General features: G+C 42.6%; 1 protein-coding gene across 2 annotated transcripts in view; it reads left to right on the top strand.

Annotated features, from left to right (window-relative positions):
• The window catches only part of LOC100618430 (zinc finger protein 420-like), a 34,282-nt gene extending 15,401 nt beyond the window's left edge, over nt 1–18,881 (top strand). For both annotated transcript variants that reach the window (XM_056820297.1, XM_016432853.2), the window contains 3 exons: nt 8,548–8,674; nt 10,364–10,459; nt 13,400–18,881. In XM_056820297.1, coding sequence (XP_056676275.1) covers nt 8,548–8,674; nt 10,364–10,459; nt 13,400–15,576 — 2,400 coding nt within the window. In that variant the 3' untranslated portion in view covers nt 15,577–18,881. The remainder of the gene's footprint in view (nt 1–8,547; nt 8,675–10,363; nt 10,460–13,399) is intronic.
• Nucleotides 18,882–21,872: the final 2,991 nt, after the last annotated feature.

Genomic DNA, 21,872 nt, shown 5'->3' with positions numbered 1-21,872 from the left:
CCTTTCTAGCCCCTCCTTTTTATGCTCCCTTCCCCTCCCCCCTCTCTTTCCCTCCCTTTTTATACCCCCTTCCCCCTTCCCCTCCTTAATTTTCCTTTCTTTCTTGCCCTAATGGATAATGTAGAATTCAGGATCCCACTGGATCTAGATGTTCTTCCCTCTCAGATTTGATTTCACTGAGAGTAAGGTTTAAGTAATTCCACTTCACGCTCTCTTCCTCTCCTTCTCATATGAGAGTTCTTCCCCTCCCCTTCCCATGTGTATCTCTATATAGGAAAGATTATTCTATTGAGTACCCCCCCCATTTCTTGAAGTAAATCTTAGTATTATCGGCGGTTACCCCTCCCTTTTCCTTTCTTTGCCCCCACTTTCCCCAAATCTTCTTAATGCCCCAATCTTTCCCTATGCATGTTTCTTCTAACTACTCTTATGATGCATACAATTTTTGAGAGTTACACAAAACATTTTTCCCACATATTAATTTATATAATTTGATGTAAATGTAATCCTTATAGAAGAGAGTTTGACTTAAAGAAAAACATAAGATTTATCTCCTTTTCCCTTTCTTTCATATTTACCTTTTCATATTACTCTTGCTTTCTGTGATTGGATATCAAAATTTCCCCTAAATTCTGGTCTTTTCTTAGCAAATGCTTGGAAATCTTCTATTTTGTTGAATGCCCATACTTTACCCTGGAAGTATATAGTCAGTTTTGTTAGGTAGTTGATTCTTGGTTGGAGACCCAGCTCTCTTGCTTTTCTAAATTTCGTGTTCCATGCTTTGCGGTCCCTTATTGTGTTAGCCGCTAAGTCATGTGTGATCCTTACGGGAGCCCCCCTATATCTGAAGCTCCTCTTCTTGGCTTCTTGTAGGATTTTCTCCTTTTCTTGGAAGCTCTTGAATTTGGCAGTTACATTCCTGGGGGTTGACTTTTGGGGATTTAGTATAGAGGGTGTTCTATGAACCCTTTCTATTTCTATTTTTCCCCCTTGCTCCAGAACATGTGGGCAATTTTCTTCTATAACCTCCTGTAGAATAACATTGAGTTTATTGTTTATCTCTGGTTTTTCTGGGAGACCAATAATTTGGAGGTTGCCTCTTTTTCCTGTTTTCCAAGTCTGTGACCTTTTCAGTGAGATATTTTATGTTTTCTTCTATTTCGTTGATTTTTTGGCTTTTCCTTATTGATTCTTGCTGTTTTATGATCTCACTTTCTTCGAGTTGCTTAATTCTGGTCTTTAGGGACTGGTTTTGCTTTTCAGCTTTGTCTGCCCTTCTATTGGATGCTTCCAGCTCTTTTTCCAATTGAGCAGTCTTATCTGTCAGACTGCTGATCTCTTTCTCCCTTTTTTCTTTCCAGAAGGTTTCCATCTTTTGGGTAAGCTCCAGTTTGAGATCTTCCAGAGCTTGTTGATAGTTTCCATTTTGGGAGGCATGTTCTGATATTTTTTGGATTTCCTCCTCATTCTCTTCTTTTCCTTGGGTACTCCCACCATAAAAGTTTTCCATAGTCACCTTTTTCCCTTTCTTCCTGGAGGCTTGACTTTGGGCCATGTGAGCCATCCCTTTGGTGGTTTTATTCCCCTTTCCTTTTTGGTCTGGGGTCTGGGTGATATGGGCGGGTTTTCTGTGAATTTAGGTTGCCTCAGACTAGTTATTCCCTGCCTCCGAGGTTTCTTAGAGCGCCAGCCCCGGTGCTCAGCGCAACTACCCAGGTGATCAGCTCTGCCCAGATAATCTGCTCCTGGTCCGCTCCTGGTGTTTAGCTCCACCCAGATGCTCAGCGCAACCTCCCCAAGTACAGCTCCGCTGATCCCCGTGCTCAGCGCTGGGTTCTCCCGTGAAACCTCCCTGAGACGTTGTTTCCTGGCAGTCCCCAGATCCCAAGGACCCTGGAGTGCCCCTCCAGACAGAGACGTTCCTCACTCACTTGCTGTCCCGGTGAGAGCTCAGGTAGCTCACTCTGGTTTGGTGGGGGAGGTGGGGGGGAAGGGCGGCTCAGTTCACGTTTCTGTGCAAGCTTTTCCTCCTTATTATAGTGTGGAAATGTTCAAACCCCACGTACCTTCTCCTCTGTTGGGTACTGGGGAGTCCTTCTGTTCCTCCAAAGGTGATTTTTATGCTCCTTTGATGTAGTCTATTTCCTTCGGTGCCGGGGAGAGGAAGCGTGTGGTGTCTAGATTGCAGCCATGTTTACCCGGAAGTTCTCTCTTTTATTCTTACTTTCATTTTCTTTAGTTTGAGATTTCTTCCACATAATAACTAATGAGGAAAAATATTTTATGTGATTGCTCAGGTAAAGTCTAGGTCAGATTGTTCCGTCTCTCAAGGAAGGGGAATGGAGGGAGTGACACTTTTTGGAACTAAAAAAAAAAATGAATGTTACAAATTGTTTTTCCTTCTTTTTTTTTTTTAAACCCTTACCTTCTGTCTTGGAGTCAATACTGTGTATTGGCTCCAAGGCAGAAGAGTGGTAAGGGCTAGGCAATGGGAGTCAAGTGACTTGCCCAGGGTCACACAACTGGGAAGTGTCTGAGGCCAGAGTTGAACCTAGGACTTCCCGTCTCTAGGCCTGGCTCCTAATCCATTGAGCCACCCAGCTGCCCCCTTTTTTTTCCTTCTAATTGGGGAGAAAAGAAATTATTTTTCTACATATATCTCCCTGTACCTGTGAGATGTGTATGAGCTATTGTGGAAGAGACATTTCTAATCCTTTTGGCACCTTGTAGATTGACTGAACCTCACAATCCTTAGAAAGGCAGAGTAGAAGAGAGAAAAGATGTTCAAACAAGTTATTTGTGGATTTGTCGTGATTGCTGTCATTGCTTGTTTCTGAGTCTACAACATACTGTACAGCAGAATGACCCATGTGATCGTGGAATCTCTTGATTATATTGGAAACATAACGAGGTCTATTTTGAACAATGCTGTTCACAACCTAATGCATAGGCTCGGTTCTATAAGATCTTGCAGAATGAAGGGGAACATCCTGCCACGTACACTGACCATCTGTCAGAGATGGCAGATTCAAGTTTGGGAATTGAAGCTGAGAGTGAAGGGTCTGCAAGCCACGTCCGTAGGCAATTTCTAAGGGGTTGCTCACCTAATTTAAAACATTTCTCCAAGCACTATTTCCCTAAGTATGATTGACTTGGCCTGATAGAAAAGTCCAGGACCTAAGAGGAAAATTAGAAATGACTGAGAAACATCTTAAAGATGAGAAAGAAGAAAGCAGGAATCTAAACACGGTTAAGTCTTACACAACATCTAGTTACAAGAAACCTGGTTACAGACAAAAACCAGTGCAGAGAGAAACTAGAGAATGTTTCTTTTGCCACAAGAAAGGCCACTTGATTAAAAATTGCTTTTTACAGAAGAAACATGGGATTAATAAGAAGAACACAGGAAATACACAAACTAGGTACAAAAAGTCCTCTTGCTCTTCTCTCTGCACGTTAAAGTCCTCAAAGCAAGCTCTGGACTTGCATGAGATGCAACATATAAAGATATAAAAACTGGATCCAGACTTAAGTACTCAGATATGGTTAGGGAAGAGTTATGAAGCCAGGCCTTTAAGGTATTTTGTGTGTCAAATGGAGATAGAAGAAATAGTGAGAATGAGGCTTGTGGTAGAGGCACGGAGAGAGGGAGAGGACTTGTAATCCAAGATGCAAGAAACAAGCTGGAGACCTAACGTGCCTGTCAATCAAGAAGAAGCTTCCAGGAGTGGTAGTTAGGGATTTCTGGCCCCAGAGAGGAAAAGAAGCAGAAACTTGGCTTTTGAGTTGGTTCTCTCTTTGAGAGTTGAGCTGTCTAGGAGAAACTGAGAGACTTTGGACTTTGTTTTGTCTCTGGGGTTGTAGCTTGTTAGCTTTTCTGTCTCAGACTGAAGGACCCTTTGGGGGGCTTCTGAAAATAGGCTGAGAGATCCTTGGTGACTTCGTGAAGAAGGAAGAAGGGTTCAAACAGCTGTTGTCCTCCATCTCTCGAACTGTTCATCACACTGTCTTAGAGTCACAGTTTCTAACTGGACTACTTTCCCAAACTCTCAAACTCTGGCTTCCTATAGGATTTTTTCTTTTGTTTGATAGCTTTGGAATTTGGCAATTACATTCCTGGGAGTTGTCTTTTGGGGGTTTAGTGTAGAAGGTGTTCTGTGAGCTCTGTCAGTGGCTGTATTGCCCCCTTGTTCTAGAATCTCTGAGCAATTTTCTTTGATTATATCTTGTATCACCATGTCGAGTTTGGTGTTTATTTCTGGCTTTTCTGGGAGTCCAAGTATTCTTAACTTATCTCTTCCCCCTCTATTTTCCAGATCTATCACCTTGTCAGTGAGATATTTTATGTTCTCTTCTAATTTCTTGGTGTTTTGGCTTTGCTTTATTAATTCTTGCTCTTTTACACGATCATTGTCTTCCAGCTGCCTGATTCTGGCCTTTAAAGCCTGGTTTTCCTTTTCAGTTTCATCACACCAGTTTTGTAGATGCGTGAATTTCTTTTGCATTATTTCCCACTTTTCCTCCCAGAAGGCTTCCATCTTTTTGGTCATTTCTGATTCAAATTCTTCATGGGTTTGTGGTGCGTTTCCATTTCCTTTGGAAGATTTTGGAGCATTTTCTTGTATATCATCTTCTATCTCCTCTGTATTTTGTATTTTGGCTCCATAGAATGTGTCCAAAGTCGCCCCTTTCTTCTTATTTTTCTTGGTATTTTGGGGCTTCTGTGCTTCTGTGGAGTTTGCCATCTCTGAATGTGGAGGATTAGCTTTTCTTATCTCTGTCTGGTGTTCAGAGGCTTTAGTCCTGGGCAGATGGTCGGTTCTATGAGGTATCACTGGGTTAAATTGAGTATGCCTCACTGGGACTGGAGTGGAAGGGTCGGACCAGGGGGCCACACTCTCCCCCGGCTATCTGGGTCAGGTTGCCTTCAGAATAGCTGGCCGTGAGGCTGTTTCATCGGCCTGCGGGGGGATGGGCTGTGGCTTCCCGGAGCTCCGAGGGCAGTGACTTTCACTGAGACTTGAATAGCAGGATCCAGCCCGTGAGGCTGTCTTGCCCGCCCTGAGGGTTGCTGTTGTTTCAGACAAGCCTGCTCTCTGCAGCGGGAGCTCTGAAGGCAGTGACTTTCACTGGGACTCGGATAGAAGGCCCTGAGGGTTGTTGTTCCGAGGACCCTGCTCTCTGAGCGGGGCGGGGCTGCGGCTTCCCCGGAGCCTTGGACTCTGCGCTCCTACCCCTTAGGCACAAGTGATCTCGGATTCTGGCTTTTGAAGGGGGCCGTACATTTTGATCCGGGTCCAGGTCCAGGAGGAGGGTTCCCAGGGTCTATGCTGTTGATCTTCTTGAATTTCGGCACCTTAGGAGCTTATAGTTTGAGATCAGTCGGGAAGGGTTTTCCGGAGATCTGAACTTTAGCTTTCTCTAAGCCGCCATCTTGACCGGAAGTCTCCCAAACTATAAAATTCTTCCTCATTTGAGATTATGGAAATCCTCATCCCTTTTACCTCAGTTTCCTATCCTGTTATCTCAATAAACCCCTTGACTAGAAAAAGGAAAAGAAAAGAGTATCTTTATAGTTTATTAAAGGGGGAGGGAAGAAGAAAAAGGCTTCAAGAAGGACTGGGAGGTGAGGGGGGCAGGAAGGAGAGGGTTGGAGAAGGGAGGGAGTGAAAGGCAGGAAGAGGATACATTGATCCATCAGCCACCAGTAGGGATCAATAGGAAAACCCCAGAGCAGTTACCCTGTGTGGCAGCATCCCTGTACTAGCAGTGCTCAGTAGCTCTCATTCCTACCTCTATTACAGCCAAGCAGTTTCAGGATCCCCTGTAGCAGTTCTCCAGTCATAGCCAGCCAGAGCATAGTTATTGCAAAAGAAACAGTTTCCTCAGTTTACATCTCCTATTTCAGGCTGCAATTTAAAATAATAGAAAAAAGTTGGGAAATAGTGAAAATTCAGTGCAAGAAAGTGAATCTGTGAGTGAAAGCTATTGCAATAAAGCAAGGGAAAGGCAGGAACAAGTGAGAGAGACCGAAATAGAAGGCAGAAAGAAGTGAGAGAGAGCGAAATAGAAATAAAAGAAATTACATCACAAATTGCAAATGAGACGAGAGGCTTATAGAAAAGGTACATAGTCACCAAACAGGAAGAGTGTCGATGAAACCAAATCATTTTTAAGGAACTTTTTCCAGTGTAGATTTGATAATGGGATTGACTTGTGCAAAAGAAAAGGACAATCACAAGAACCTCAAGCAGGAGTTAGTGACAGATACAGAGGCTCATAATCTCAATTCCCTAAAGGTTACTGTTGCTAAAGATGAAAATCCTTTAAAACCAATCACAGATGACCCCTCACCAAACTTAGTTAATGCCGTAAAAAGCTTCATGGCAAAGGTACCCTTTGAAAAAACATCTAGTTTGAATCCAGAAGCTGAAACCTTCCATCCAGAAATGCGTGATTTAGATAAGACAAAATTAAGTGAAAATGAAGCTGAAATTACGTTTGAACACAATCATCCCATTCAAAGTAACGGAGGTGACATAACGGTTAAATTTGAATATGGGGATGGAATGGAGGTCGTAGCAACACCCGAGGATTCCGTGTGACGTGGTAAGTGGCAGAGGGGAATCTGGCCAGAGGAACAGCTATGATTTCGGTTTGTGTTCCATTGCAGTAGAGAATACTACCTCACAGGTAGCCTTCCTAGGAGATGAATTAAACCTAAAAGAATGAACTGATCCAAAAATGCATCTGGCAGAGGGTAGCAAAGACATGAGTAGTAATTCAGTGGCAATAAACTCTGCTACACACAGGCCAGAACCATATGTAGGGATTACGGTGGGAAAGAAGAACTAGAAGGCTCTCCTAGATCCTGGTGCTTCAGAATCTGTCCTAAAGACATGTCCAGGGATACCGACATCGTGGATATGGTTTCTGTAGCTGCAGCAACCGGAGAAATACAGCAGGTCCCTGAGCTCAAAAGCTCTGTGGTTAAACTGGGTCCTCTCACCATAGATCATACCTTCTTGTTGATTCCACCATGCCCAGACAGCCTTTCTACAGGAAACCTTCCCTCGTCCCTCTTAGTCAGAATGCCTTCAATCTTTGCGTTCTTTCCTATTTCTGCTAGACAGAGCTTTCTTTGTGTTCATGTGTCTCTATATTGTCTCTCCCCATTGAACTGTGAGCTCGAGGAGGGCAAAGACTGTCTTTTGCCTCTTGGGGAATCCCCAGAAGGGCAGAACAGGTGATGAGTGTAGAGGGAATGGAAATGACAGTTTCTGGTCCTTGAGATACCCTCATGTATCCCTGTCTTCTCTGTATCTACCTCCTCTTCTCCCCCTGTGGTTCTGCAGTCCAACACAAGAAGCATCCTCCTGGAGTGGATGGGTGGACAAGATTCTTCCCATGATCCCCTCTGTCTTCAGCTTTACCTTTAGCCCTCCCAGGTTTCCTCCTTCCTCCCTTTCTCCTTGTCTATAGTTTTTTAAAGAAGCCTCTTTCTGCTGTCTCTGATGTTCTGCTGCTACTGTTGTCTTCAGTTATTCACTCTTTCTCTACTTCTGCTGCTCGGGCTGTTCAAGAAGCAAATGATCTCTTTCCTTTGGGGTCTCTTCCTAACAACACTGCAGACTCTGCTTTACTAGTGAACATTTACTGTTCTGTCCAGCATTGGGAAGCTCCCATTTGTAGGTGTTGGGAGTGAAATTTCACCAAAGGGTAAACTGAGGCAGCTCTCCAAGGAAGAGAAGTAGAGGAATACTGCCTATCAATAAAAGGAGTTAAGGGGTTGCCTCTGTTCATGCTCCAAACCCTAAGCAGAAGGTTATATCTCTCTGATAGGTTTGGGGGAGCACAGAACAAAGAGCAGACGGGGTAAGTGATGTCTGTCATAGGATAGAGGGTCACCAGTCGTTATAGAGCTGGGATAACCAGGGACACTGTGACTGAGTGGAATAATCATTAATAAGGGGCCAGCAGTGCCCCAGCCCTCCTTCTCTGCCCAGACTAAGAGGAAGTTTTTGTGTGAGTCCAGTGCAAGGTCAGGGCCCTGACTGGGCAGCAAACCAGGACATGTCTGAGATAGGTCGAGGGTGAGGAAAGACTAGAGCTGACTCCCTGGGACTCGCCTGAATCTTCCAAGGCCAATGAATGGCTTGAAATGAGGCTAGAACGGTGATGAAAATCCCAAGAGGTGGATTCTGCACTTCTGTTACAGGCTGGCTGAGTATGCAGCTGAAACAGGAGACAGAGAAGCAGGACTCAGGCAGTTAGCAGACAAAAACAGTTACTGGTAAATTGAATCCGGATCCCAGCAGCACTGGAGGTCCTGGCTTTCCTCCCGAGCATCCTAGAGCTGCTCTTTTCCTGCCTCCATTGGTCTCTTGAAGACTCAACATCTAGTGCTGGCTCTGACACTGACAAAGGGCAGGACCTTTGGGCCCCTCCTTTTTCTGTAGGTCAGTTTCTTCCTGTAACTGACCAGAGGTGGGGTCTTCAGTGTGATGTGGCTTTCAGCTCTCTGTGCTCTACCCTGGGCTGCTCTAGGAGGTGGTGACGTTCCAGGATGTGGCTGTGGACTTCACTCGGGAGGAGTGGTGCCTCTTGTCCCCTTCCCAGAAGGAGCTGTACAAGGAGGTGATGCTGGAGAATGCCCGGAACCTGCTAACAGTGGGTAAGGAGCTTCTCCCTGATGCCTGAGTCAACCATCCAAGGGAAAATCGCCATCAATAGCTGCCAGGCTTGGGAGCAGTTTTCAGTCATCAGGAAGGGAGGAGGGCTGGTGTTCTGAGTCCCAGAACCAGGGCCCTCCTGCTGCCTGGCTCTCCTATAAAAGGACCTTGCATTGTGTAATGGGACCTTGGGGGCTCCCTTTGTTGCCCCTAAAGTCTGAGATCAAATGCTTGTTGGAAAATCTCAGATTTGGATGTAATCTCAGAGCTGATTCTGTTTCGCCTCTTTCTGGCCCTAAATTGGGTCTCCTAAACCCATCTGGGAAAAATGTTTAGGTGGGTTTTCCTCCCACCCTCTTCCCCTCTATTTTAGATCTTTTTCTCTTCAACCATCATAAATTTGTAGCTCACAGCTCCTCAGTGTCCCCAGGAAAGATGGTTTGTCCTTAGATTTCTTTTCTATTGCCCTAAGCATCCAGCAGAGCCAGTGAGGAAGGGAGGGACTGGATGAAGTATTTATAATGGCCTAATTGTGTTCCAGTGCTCTGCTGGACTCTGTCTCGCCTATCCCTGACCCAGAATTGGGTCTCCCAAACCCATCTTGGAAAAGTCTTTGGGAGGGTTTTCCTTCTACTATCTTCCCCTCTAAGGTGGATCTACTATTGGGGATGTTTTTCTCTTTAACCAGCATAAACTCATAGCTCCCAGCTACTTGGTGTCCCCAGGAGAGATGGTTTGTCCTTAGTCTTTCTTCCTATTGCCCTAATCCTCCAGCAGTGCCAGAGAGGCAGGGTGGGATGGGAATTAGTGTTCATAACGACCTGCTCTAGGCCTAGGGCTCTGCCAGCAATTTTCTCTATAATATTCTGGCACTTCTTCCTCACTTTCATCTTCCTAATTCAGTGTCAGTATTATCCCTATTTTACTAATGAGGAAATGGATACGATTAAGTAGCTTTTTCTGAAGCACCTTCTTAGGAGTGCTGTGTGGCCTGATGTAAATGGAGGCCTTCCTGCCTCTAAGCTCTTGCCCTGGTCCATTCCCTTTCTAACTGCCTCTCATTTGAAGATAATGGAAAACTATAGACTGAATCCAGCCTTTTCTAAAGAAAATGCCCCAGAACCAAAAGTTGAATTTGGAGATTGTTTACCCAACCTTCTTCCCCCTTCTTTCCCCACCCTTAATACTGGGGAAAACCTCCTGCATGGCTCCCGTAGGCACTGCTTGCCCTCCTCTGAGATTATCAGGATGAATGGACTGGCTGAGATACAGCATTAGGCCCAATGAGGATTGTTGAGTTTCCCAGCAGGGGAGGCAGAGCACCAGGAGAGAAGAGTCCATGAGGCTCAGGGAGGTTTTGGAGAGGGAGGAGAATGGAGGGTAATGGAACAGAAACCAATTCCTTAACTTACTCACTTCCAGGTTGGGAGTTTAGGAGTTTCTCTCGGAATGGACCAGATCAGAATGGGGGATGGGGAGGGACTGTTGCTCATTTCAGGTGCCGCAGCAAGGTAATAGGCCCATTCTACCCTAGGCACTTACATTACATTCAGTGAGGGGGGAGGGCAGGCTCTGGTGGGAACCCCATTGACAGTCTCTGAGTGGAGTCATTCCACTCCCCTACCTTTCCCTCAAGAGAACTCAGTGACCTGCTTTTCTCAGTTCTCCTCCCTGACTTTCCCCATGCCCAGGACTTCCAGCTCCCCCAGAAAAAGTGGTGTCTTATATGGAGCAGAGTGATGTCCCATGGATGCTGGAGGAAGAAGGTCTTAGGATCTGGTACCCAGGTGAGGGAGGAGAAAAGAGGTGTGGGTGAGTTATGGTGAACAGAGAATTCTGTGTGTTCTGGTGATGCCAGGGCTATTTTGGGGGGCAGGAGGACTCGATTTGGAATTCTTTTTCAGAGGACTTAGATGGGACTCCCTGGGCAAGATTTGGGAGCAGGAGGATCTTCTTTGGAATTCTTTTTCAGAGCTTTTAGCAGGCACTACCTGGGCAAGTCCATGAACCCCTGAGCCTCAGTTTCCCTATCTGTAAGATGAGGCTATTGGAATTCCATTTCCTATTACGGGATCTGTCTGTGATCCTCTAAGAAGTCAGTGTTTGGGTCTGAAGGGCCTTGAAGTTTTCTGCAGGTGCCAGAAGGACTGAGCTCATCCTCTCTGGCCTTGATAGTATCCAGAAACATGTATTAGGGCTTGCTCTGTGCTTGGTCCTGGGGTAAGTTATGGGGGACATAAAAGGTTACAGGGAACATCCCCTCTTGTCCTGAAACTCACCCTCTGTGAGAGTAGAAAGCAGCATGCCAGCAGTTCTGTAGAAAACCTCTAGAGTACAGGTACAAGGCAACTAATCATGGGAAGGAAGTTTCTGAAGGGAAGGTGGACTGGAGAGGTCAAATGGAGGGGGTTATCCTTGGTCTTCAAAAGAGGCAGACTGAGGATTCTGGAGCAAAGTATAGTCGAGTAAACAAAGGAGAGGAACCAGCACAACTGAGTACAAATGGCCATGTCTAGCAGTTTAACCCTGAACTGGAGGGCAGATGTTGCACAGTACCTCATGGAGAGAAAGAGGTCAAGTTAGAGAGTTTGAAGCATTGTGGAGAAATCATTTAATGTTTTCCAGAGGAAGTCATTAGCCTCCTTAGTGTGGGAAAGGCTGAATATTAAAGAACAGTGGGGGTTCTGTAGGGAAGAATAGATGGGTTTAGATTAGGGTTGGTATGGGCTTCTTTTAAGCCCATAGAAAGAGATTTTGTTTAGCCAGAATAATGACCATTTCGTCTGATCCTGGGTCCAGAGAGAAAAATTAGGCAGCTGAGCTGGGTGAGAGGTGGAGAATAAGATAGTTCTGCAGAGAGGTCCAGCTTTTGTTCAGTGAAATATGAGGCAGGGGCAGGAGGAAACAATAAGGTAGAGCTGGAGGCTACGGAAATATTTGGAAAGCTGCCTTATTGAGTGGGAAAGGCAATCCATGAGGGAGATGTAACAGGATTGCCTTGCCATAGTGAGCCCCTAGCTGAGGTCATTGGTCCTCAATGTAGCTTGGAGCCAGGCAGCTATTTTCCCAGTTTTCCTTCTCTCCATTGACCTTCAGCCCATGAGCAGAAATGAAGACTTCTGTCTTCCTTGGAAGTGATCCAAGGCTAAACTTTCCCTAAATCATTAGCTCTAGGCCCTTTCCTAGTCCCTGGGGTTCAGTCTTTGTCTTGAGAAATAAGGCAGCAGAGAGACAGAAATACAACTGAGGCCAGAGCATACATTTGCCTTCCAGGAGAGAGACCAGAATGGAAGGATTCTAGTAGAACTTAGACCTGAAATAAGCCCTGGGCCCAGTCAGTAAACACGTATTAAATGAATATGCTCTCGGGACCGTGCTAAACTCTGAGCATAGTAAGGAAAAGAAGCACCATTCTGGGCTGTCCTGCAGCTCACAATCTAGAATCCAGACATGGAGGTAGTTTAGAAAGAAGCAACAGATCCTGAATCTCACTGGGATGATTCAGGGGTAAAGGAGTGTTGGGGAATGGAAATGCATTTAATTCAACAGGCACTTCAGGAACTATAGGAGTAAAGAGAATGCAAGTTTAAGGAGAAAAGCAATCAAAGGAGAAAATAACCCACATTCTAATAATTAACAAACACCATTTCAATGTAGTCCCTTAGTATATGTCATACACTTTATAAATTTTATCTCTTGCTCCTCATAGGAACCCTGGAAGTCACTTGATATTATGTCTATTTTATAGTTAAAAAGCCTGAGGTCAGCTGAACTCCTGTGACTTGCCTATGGTTAAAAATCCTAGAAAGTTTCTGAGGTCCAATGAGAATTCACCATCATCTCTATTGGAATTTTTAAAAAGAATGTCATTAAAATTCCAGTATCTCCGTAAGATTGGAAATAGGAAGAGATTTTTACAAGCTTTTTTGCCCTTTTCCTTATGAAAGGATAATGGACTCAATGTATGTGACAGCTTTTTAAGCTTGTGAAATACTATGTTTTTGTTAAAATTGTATTTAGTAGAAGGATTTTATTTTAGGGAAAAGACGCATTAAAAGAAAAGCAATAACTAGTCTCGAGGAGTAGGGAACTGAACAAAATCTTCTGTACCTTGGATAAATCCAGAAAAGTGTACCGAATTCCATCATTTGATCTCAGATATGGGAATAAAAAATAAGGTTGAAAGCAATCATGAAGGGAATTACATAATTTTTACACAGAAGCTAAATGATGAAATCATAGGAATATTTAGTCTACATGCACCCAGTGGTATCATACCTATGAAGAGAGGATTGAATGTATAGATAATGAAAATGAAAGGGAAAAGATTGAAAGTGAATTGTCTAGTATTATGGACATAGCGTGTCCAGTAATAAGATTTGGTCTCATTTGCAAGGATTTCAGGTCAAGTCACTCATTCAGCCATTCCTAGGTGATGGTCTGAGATAGGAATGTAATAAAGCTAGCCTGTGCCAAGTCCCAGATTTGTTATGTAGAGCCAAAGAGATCATATGGGAGACTCTTTCTTATTTAAATTATTCTTTAGCATTGAGGCAATGGCATTTCAAAGGATGGATTATGCCCATTTTTGTTGGAAGACTTTTCTTCTTACCTGAGGGAATAGGATATGAAGCAGTCTGTGTTCTCACAGTCAAGAAAAGGAGATAAGAGTTATATATGTTTATATAGCTCTCTATATGTATGTCTTACCTTTTGTTTTGTTTTAGAAGGAGAAAACAGATCTGAAATTATGGCGAATCCAACAGAGGTAAGCTTTCCTGTGGAAGAAGTGAACCTACAAACACCAATTAGTGATGCTCCTGATAACTTTGCTTCCAGGGTATTCAGTGTCGTATCTCAAAATTCATGTTATATTGAACATCAAAGAATGCATCCTGTGGAAAAATCTAGTGAAAAGAATCAGTGTGGAAAGACTTTTATGCACAGGGCCAGTCTTTCTGGACATCAGAGAATCCACACTGGTGAGGAAATTTATGAATACAAGCAATGTGGAAAGACATTCATTGTGAGCTCCAGTCTTGCTAGACAGCAGAAAATGCACACTGGGGAGAAACCTTATGAATGCAAGCAATGTGGAAAGGCATTCAGTCACAGGACCACTGTTGTACAACATCAGAGAATGCACACTGGGGAGAAACCTTATGAATGCAAGCAATGTGGAAAGGCATTGAGTCAGAGGTCCAGTCTTGCTGCACATCAGAGAATGCACACTGGGGAGAAACCTTATGAATGCAAGCAATGTGGAAAAGCATTCAGTCACAGCTTCCTTTTTGCTATACATCAGAGAATGCACACTGGGGAGAAACCTTATGAATGCAAGCAATGTGGAAAAGCATTCCGTAACAGCTCCCATCTTGGTAGACACCAGAGAACGCACAGTGGGGAAAAACCTTATGAATGCAAACAATGTGGAAAAGCATTCAGGTACATCTCCTATCTTGCTATACATCAGAGAACGCACACTGGGGAGAAACCTCATGATTGCAAGCAATGTGGAAAGGCATTTAGTCAAAGGTCCGGTCTTGTGAAACATCAGAGTATTCACACTGGGGAGAAACCTTATGTATGCAAGCAATGTGGAAAGGCATTCAATCAAAATTGCGATCTTGTAACACATCAGAGAATACACACTGGGGAGAAACCGTATGAATGCAAGAAATGTGGAAAGGCATTCAGTAAGAGGTCCTATGTTGCTATACATCAGAGAACACACACTGGCACGAAACCTTATGAATGCAAGCAATGTGGAAAAGCATTCAATTACAGCTCCCATCTTGGTAGACACCAGAGAATACACACTGGGGAGAAACCTTATGATTGCAACCAATGTGGAAAGGAATTCAATCAGAGGTCCAGTCTTGCTAAACACCAGAAAGTGCACAGTGGGGAGAGACCTTATGATTGCAAGCAACGTGGAAAGGTATTCAGTCAAGACTCCCATCTTGTACAACACCAGAGAATGCATAATGGTGAGAAACCTTATGAATGCAAGCAATGTGGAAAAGCATTCCGTAACAGCTCACATCTTGGTAGACACCAGAGAACGCACAGTGGGGAAAAACCTTATGAATGCAAACAATGTGGAAAAGCATTCAGTGACAGCTCCCGTCTTGCTACACATCAGAGAATGCATACTGGGGAGAAACCTTATGATTGCAAGCAATGTGGAAAAGCATTCAGTGACAGGTCCTATCTTGCTATACATCAGAGAACGCACACTGGGGAGAAACCTTATGATTGCAAGCAATGTGGAAAGGCATTCAGTCAAAGGTCCGGTCTTGTGCAACATCAGAGAATTCACACTGGGGAGAAACCTTATGTATGCAAGCAATGTGGAAAGGCATTCAAGCAAATTTCCGATCTTGGAACACATCAGAAAATACACACTGGGGAGAAACCTTATGAATGTAAGCAGTGTGGAAAGACATTCGTTAAGAGGTCCTATGTTGCTAAACATCAGAGAACGCACACTGGGGAAAAACCTTATGAATGCAAGCAATGTGGAAAGGGATTCCGTCAGAAATCCAGTCTTGTGAAACATCAGAGAATGCACACTGGGGAAAAACCTTATGAATGCAAGCAATGTGGAAAGGCATTCAATTGGAGGCCCCATCTTACTAGACACCAGAGAACGCACACTGGGGAAAAGCCTTATGAATGCAAGCAATGTGGAAAGGCATTCAGTCAGAAATCCGGTCTTGTGAAACATCAGAGAACGCACACTGGGGAAAAGCCTTATGAATGCAAGCAATGTGGAAAGGCATTCAGTCAGAAATTCAGTCTTGTGAAACATCAGAGAATGCACACTGGGGAGAATCCTTATGAATATAACCAAGGTGGGGAGACATTCAGTTGGAACTCCCATCTTGCTGTACATCAGTAAACCTTCATTGGAGAGAACCTTGAGAAGAAAAGCTATGTGAAAGGATGTTCTGACAGTCAAGGAATGGAAATGAAAACTATATGTGTGTATATGCCTGCAAATGACTGTTTTCCTGTTGTTGTTTTTTTTTTTTCACTTAGAAGGAGAAATCAGAAAGCGAATTCAATAGAGGTTAACTTTCCTGTGGAAGAAATATACCTACAAAGATCCACTGGTGATGGTCCTGATAACTTTGCTTCCAGGGAATTTTGTGTTGCATTTTAAAACTAATCTCATGTTGAACACCAAAGAATGCATCCTGAGGAAAAATGTAATGAAAATAATCAGTGTGTAAAGACTTATGCACAGGGCCAGTCTTTCTGATTATTAGAAAATCCACGCTGGGGAAAAACCTTATGAATGCAATGTGGGAAGACATTCAGTCAAAAGCTCCAGTCTTATAAAACATCAGAGAGTGCACACTGGGTGGAAACCTCATAAATGCAAGCAATGTGGAAAAACATTCAGTCTTATAACTAAAAATAAATAGCATCCCCTGGTCTATGGATTATTATCTCCAATGCATGTGATAGGATGCAGTCAGTCTCAACAGGAGATGCTGGCTTTACATGTGAGCTGTGAATGCAAGAGTACTTCTCTCCAATCTGAATAGATATTGGAGTTGTTGACAATATTTAGAATGGTCCTTTCCACGAAGGCTGAGTTTCTCCAGTACACTTGAAATTCTTAATATACACTATCCTGGATTCAGTTCATGAAGAGAAAAGTCCAGTGGTCTGGCTTATACTGCAGCTCTGGATTCATGAAGTTCATGCAGTTTTTCTGTAATTCCTTACATAGGAAGCAATCGTCATATCTCCCCCTCATAGTGACATATATGCAGGGTTTAAAGGCTTATCCTGTATAGGCGGACGTCCAAAAAGCATCTCAAAAGGTGAGATGTTTAGGTCTCCTCTAGGCTTGCTTCTGAGATAAAATAGGACCAGAGGGAGAATTTCAGGCCATTTTTAAGGTGTCTCAGTGCATACTTTTCCAATCATAGTTTTAAGTGCTTTGTTCAACCTTTCAACTTGGACTGAGCTCTGGGGATGATGTGGAACATGGAATTGGGAGTTATCGGTAACCAAGAATATATCTGACTTAGGACACAATCAGTAAAATGCCTTCTTCTATCTGAATCAATACGTTCTGACACACCAAAAGGAGTAATAATGTATTTTAAAAGCACCTTAGCAACAAAAGCTGCTGTGACTTGGGTCTCCAATAATGCTTCCGGCCATTTGGTTAGTTGATCTACTATGACTAGACAAAATTTATAATGTCTAGTCTTTGACATTGTTCTGAAATCTATCTGTAGGTATTCAAAAGGTGTGTAAGGCAGAGGACACCCACCAAAAGCTTTGCCACCAAAGGAGTTTTCGTTATTTGCCTGGCAGGTAGAGCAGGTTTAACACACTATAGAGGATATAGTGGTTATACCAGAGGCTATCCATACTCTCTTAACAAAGTTCCTGATACCCTGGGTACCAAAGTAACCACTTTTATGAACAGATTGGCAAATTTGGTGATAGAAAAATTCAAGGGAGCCGGGGTGTCCCTTCAGGTGTCACCCATACTCCATTAATCTGTTTTGCTTTGAATTTTTCCATTTTTTCACTTCCTTTTCATTACAGGAAAATGATTAGTTTAAATCATCAGTGGTTGTTAATGTTAAAATTAATTGAAGCCCTTCTATGGCTGCTAGCTTTGTAGCAGTATCTGTTTGGTCATTTCCCCTAGAAAAAGGGTCAGAGCTACATGTATGGGCAGAGCAATGAACTACCGCTAGGGCTTCTGGCAGTTTAAGAGCAGAAAAACTTCATTAATAATTTCTGCTTTAGGTATGGCTTTTCCAGCTGAGGTTAAAAATCCACTCGAGCCATAGCATCCTGACAGTGACAGATGCAAAAAGCATATCAAGAGTCTGCATAAATTGTTGCCATTTTACCCTTTGTAATTATACATGCATGTTTCAGAGCTATGAGTTCTGCCCCTTGAGCGCTAATATTAGAGGGCAGTGAAGCTGACCACTCAGTGACAAATTCTGTGACTACAGCAGCTCCAATGTAGCATATGCCATCTCTCATAAAAGTACCATCAGTAAATAAGCCCCGATCTGAGTTGTTTAAAGGAGTGTCCAAGAGATCATCTTGAGGCTTTTCTGCCATGGACACTAGTGTTTCACAACTATGTCATGATATTCTTGAAGTTGGTACATCTGGAGGCAAGGTGGCAGGATTAAGAGTTGAACAGAATTTCAAGGTAACATTTTCATTGTTTAACAAAGTTATTTCATACCTTGTAATTCACTGATCAGAAAATGCCTGCGTTCTATGTCTTAGCAACAATGCTTCTACCTCATGTGGACACATAATTGCTAATGGGCATCCTAATACTAGATCAACATTTTTTGTCACTAGTAAGGCTGTAGCAGCTACTCCTCTAAGACAAGGTGGTGCTCCTGATGCTACTCTGTCCATTTGGGCAGAATAATAAGCAATTGGGCACTGAGAAGGTCCCAGAGTATGAGTTAAAACACCTGAAGCTACTCCTCTTCGCTCATGTATTTACAAAGTAAATGGCTTGATGTAATCTGGGATGCCTAGAGCGGGGGCAGACAGGATACTCTTTTTTAGCTCTGCTAGAGCTGACAGGTTTTCTGGTTCTAATTTGAGGGGTTCAGGGACCGAATCCCTTGTTAGTGCTATAAGGTGTTTAGTAATTTCCCCATAACAAGGAACCCGTTGTCTACAAATCCCTGTTGCTCCCAAAATTGCTCTTAACTATTTCTTAGTGGTAGGAGCACTTAAATTTTGAATATTCTGTTCTTTTGGGAGAAATAGAGGGCACCAGCAGTCAGGTTGAACCCCAGATATTCTACTTAGGGGGTGCACCATTAAACCTTGTCCTTCGAGATCTTATGACCTCTTTTGTGCAATTCCCAAAGAAGATGCTATCTTCCTGACATGCTTCTGCATCTGGTGAACCCAAGAGTCGATTATCTACATATTTGGTTAATTCGCTGTTTTTAAATTTCATGTTATCTGTATCTTGGGTCAAAATTTGTGCAAATAAGCTCATGATGTCTACGAAATGTTATGGGAAATGACTCCAGGAGTATTGACAGCCCTGCCAGGTGAAAGCAAAGATATGCCTAGAGTTCTCATGTATGGGTAGGTAAATAAAGGCTGAGCACAAGTCTACTGCTGTAAAATATGTAGCTGTACTAGGAATAGAAGAAATAATAGTATTGATTTTGGAAACTACAGAGTGTCTCTTTATAACGTGATTGTTCACAGCCCTCAAATCCTCCACAAATCTATAGAGGTGTTTGCCATCGGGCCCTCTTTTTGGTTTTTTTACTGGCAAGATGGGCATGTTGTATTCAGATTTACAAGGGATTATTATTCCGTGAGCAGATAATGAGTTCATTAGTGGGGTAATTTCCTCAATTGTGTCTTTTGAGAGGGGGTACTAAGGAATGGAAGGAGGTGGGCTAGATTTAGTTTTTATCTGCACAGGAACAGCCGACTTAGGTAAGCCTACATTGGTGGAAGATGTGGCCCCAAGAGACTCTGGTATATCTGCAGGTTTTGCAAAGGTGGGATGCTCTTTTTCCTCTTGCCTCTGAGAGAAATACAGGGAGTAAATTTAAAGCTTCATCTGGTACTTCCAATGATAAGGAATCTTCTGGGGAGCAAGTTATTGTGACTCTGAGTTTGCATAGAAGGTCCCTCCCCAGCAAATTTAAAGGGGAGTCAGGCATCAAAAGGAAGGAATGTTGTACCTCTAGGGGTCCTAAAGACACCATTCTAGTGGGAAGTCTTTTAAATCTTTGGGGTAATATTGATTCTCCCGTTACATTCTCTGAACCAACAGAATAACAATGTAAATCAGGTGTTCTCTATAATACAGACCAGGAAGCTCCAGTGTCCAAAAGACAGTCATAATAGGTGTTACCCAGCTTTAAAGTTACATGGGGTTCATTAGTATGGGGGGATTGTGGACAATGGGTAGTAGGACATCAAGGTCTGAAAAATCAAAGGTTGTAGCCTTTGATTCTTGTGCCCCCCCACCCCCCAGACCTTCCTAGTGTTTGGGAAGTTCCTTGGATACCCCCGTGAAGGGCACCCCCCTGAGGGACATTAGCAGCTCAAGTATTTTTTGGACGAGCACCATTTTTAATATATTGTGGAGTCATTTGTGTTATCATTTTCCCAATATCTATTCCTATAGTCATCATTTCTAAATTTGTGTTTTGCATTGTCATAATTACATTTATTTCTATAATTATCATTTCTGTAGTTGTTATCAAACTGTGTATTCCTTCCTATAATCTTGAGGAAAGCTCTACCCTCTACCATATTGTGGCCCTTCTTCCCAGAGAAGTAGCAGGTAATGGATTGATAGATTTCTGGAGAAGAGCAAGTGTCATTGATTCATTATCATGCCCAGTTTCTAGTTTAGCTATCGTATCTTTTAAATATCTCATTTTTTCCTTCATTTCCTCCATGGCATCATTATTTTCTCCCTCCTTTTCTTCATTTTCCTTTAAAACATATATATCTGTTTTTTGCAATTCTTCAAAGTCCATCTCTGACCATCTTGGACAGTGTGTTCTAAAATAATCCTTAATGGCTTTGTAAGAGTTATTGACAAAAATCCTTCTAACTTGTCTTAAGGTTTTCTCTTTAGTTAGGTCAAAATCTAGGTATCTATTATTCTATCCTTGAATCTGGAGGGTGTTTCTTCCTCCATTTGCTTAATTTTTTCAAGTGCCATCCACTTACCTGTACTGCCTGCACATTCCCTCATTGCTATAAGGATGGCCTCTCTACAACGGTATAGTTGCAGATAATCCTCAGGGTTGTTATAGTCTCATTCGGTATTCTGAGATTGCCAATGTGCTGCATTTCACCCCCAGATTTTGTTGACATGAGCAATTATTTTATTTTTTTCACGTTCAGTTAAAAAAAGCCTGTAGCAACTTCTCAACATCCTTGTAAGACAGATTATACCGAAAAAATATGTCTGCCAGCATTTTTGTTACTAGAAAGGGATCTTCTTATGTGGGGCTATTTCATGAAAATTCATTTATTTTTTGGGGAGTAAACGGTATCCTGTGTCTTAAAGTCACCGCATCCCCATTCTGTCCTATTTCAGGCACTTCTCTTAGTGGAAATGGGCCTCTAGTTGAATTTTGTACCTGTGGGTCAGTTTGACTAGGACAAGTATCTCTAGGAGGACAAGATCTCCTTTGGGCTCAAATTTGTTTTTTCTGTAGGAGAGGGAACATGAGAAACTGTGATTGCAGGGGAAGGGTTTTGGGGATTAAATTCAGTCAACATTTTCACTACACGAGAGAAGCAGTCTGTTAACTGAGCTATATGGAAGGTGTTTTCCATCCCTATTTCAGGGAAGGAAATTTCCTCATTCAAAGGTTCTGAAACAGGTCTGTTTCTGGTAGGGTGGATGTTTGCTAATTGATTCTATAAGAAACATTTTAAGTTTTCAAATTGGGCTTGCATGTTCTCTTGCATCTTTTATGTCCTCAATTTTTTGAGTTTTTCTGAATTTCAGCTTCAGTTTTTTTTTTTATGTTAGCATCTCTAAACACAGTGCTGAGGAGTACAAAATGGCATTACCCATTAATATAAAAAATTGGAGGTATGCTGTATTCCTCAATGTCCCTAATTCTTCAACCGCCATATAAATGTCGAAGAATGTAGTATTCATTTATATATGTATATATTTTTTTGTAATTTTTCTAATGGTCTCCACAAAACACATGGGGAGCAGGACAACGCCAAAACTTTCTACAGGTTTTTTCCACTCCTAATCACAGGAACTAGGTAGTTGTTCCCTAAGGGAAAGGAGTTTAGAAACAGCTCTCCCAGCCAGGACCTTAGGGCCCTGTTGCTAAGATTTTAAACAGCTGTGTTCTATTTAAGGAGAGAGGGAGAAAAGAAAAAAAAATCCAAATTTACTTACCTGTATAGCTGATCAAAATAAGCTATTAAAATATAGTCACAGTAGAAAAAAAGTTTAGGCAAGTTAAGAAAATTTTGGGTATTTCTTAACACAGACATGGTCAGCCAAACTGTAAAGGGTGAATATTATGGTTGAGATTGAAAAAAATTGAATTTAAATCATCACCAAGGGAAATTCCAAATAAAAAAATACCCAAGTTAGCTGCCAAATTTTTATGGTGTTTTAATTACAACAGGAGAAAGAAAATATTAGAGGGAGGACGAGAG

This window comes from Monodelphis domestica, chromosome 3 (assembly GCF_027887165.1).
Source record: "Monodelphis domestica isolate mMonDom1 chromosome 3, mMonDom1.pri, whole genome shotgun sequence".
Classification (NCBI taxonomy): Eukaryota; Metazoa; Chordata; class Mammalia; order Didelphimorphia; family Didelphidae; genus Monodelphis; species Monodelphis domestica.
Note: the sequence above shows the minus strand (reverse complement) of the source record. Positions and strands in the feature narration are given on the sequence as shown.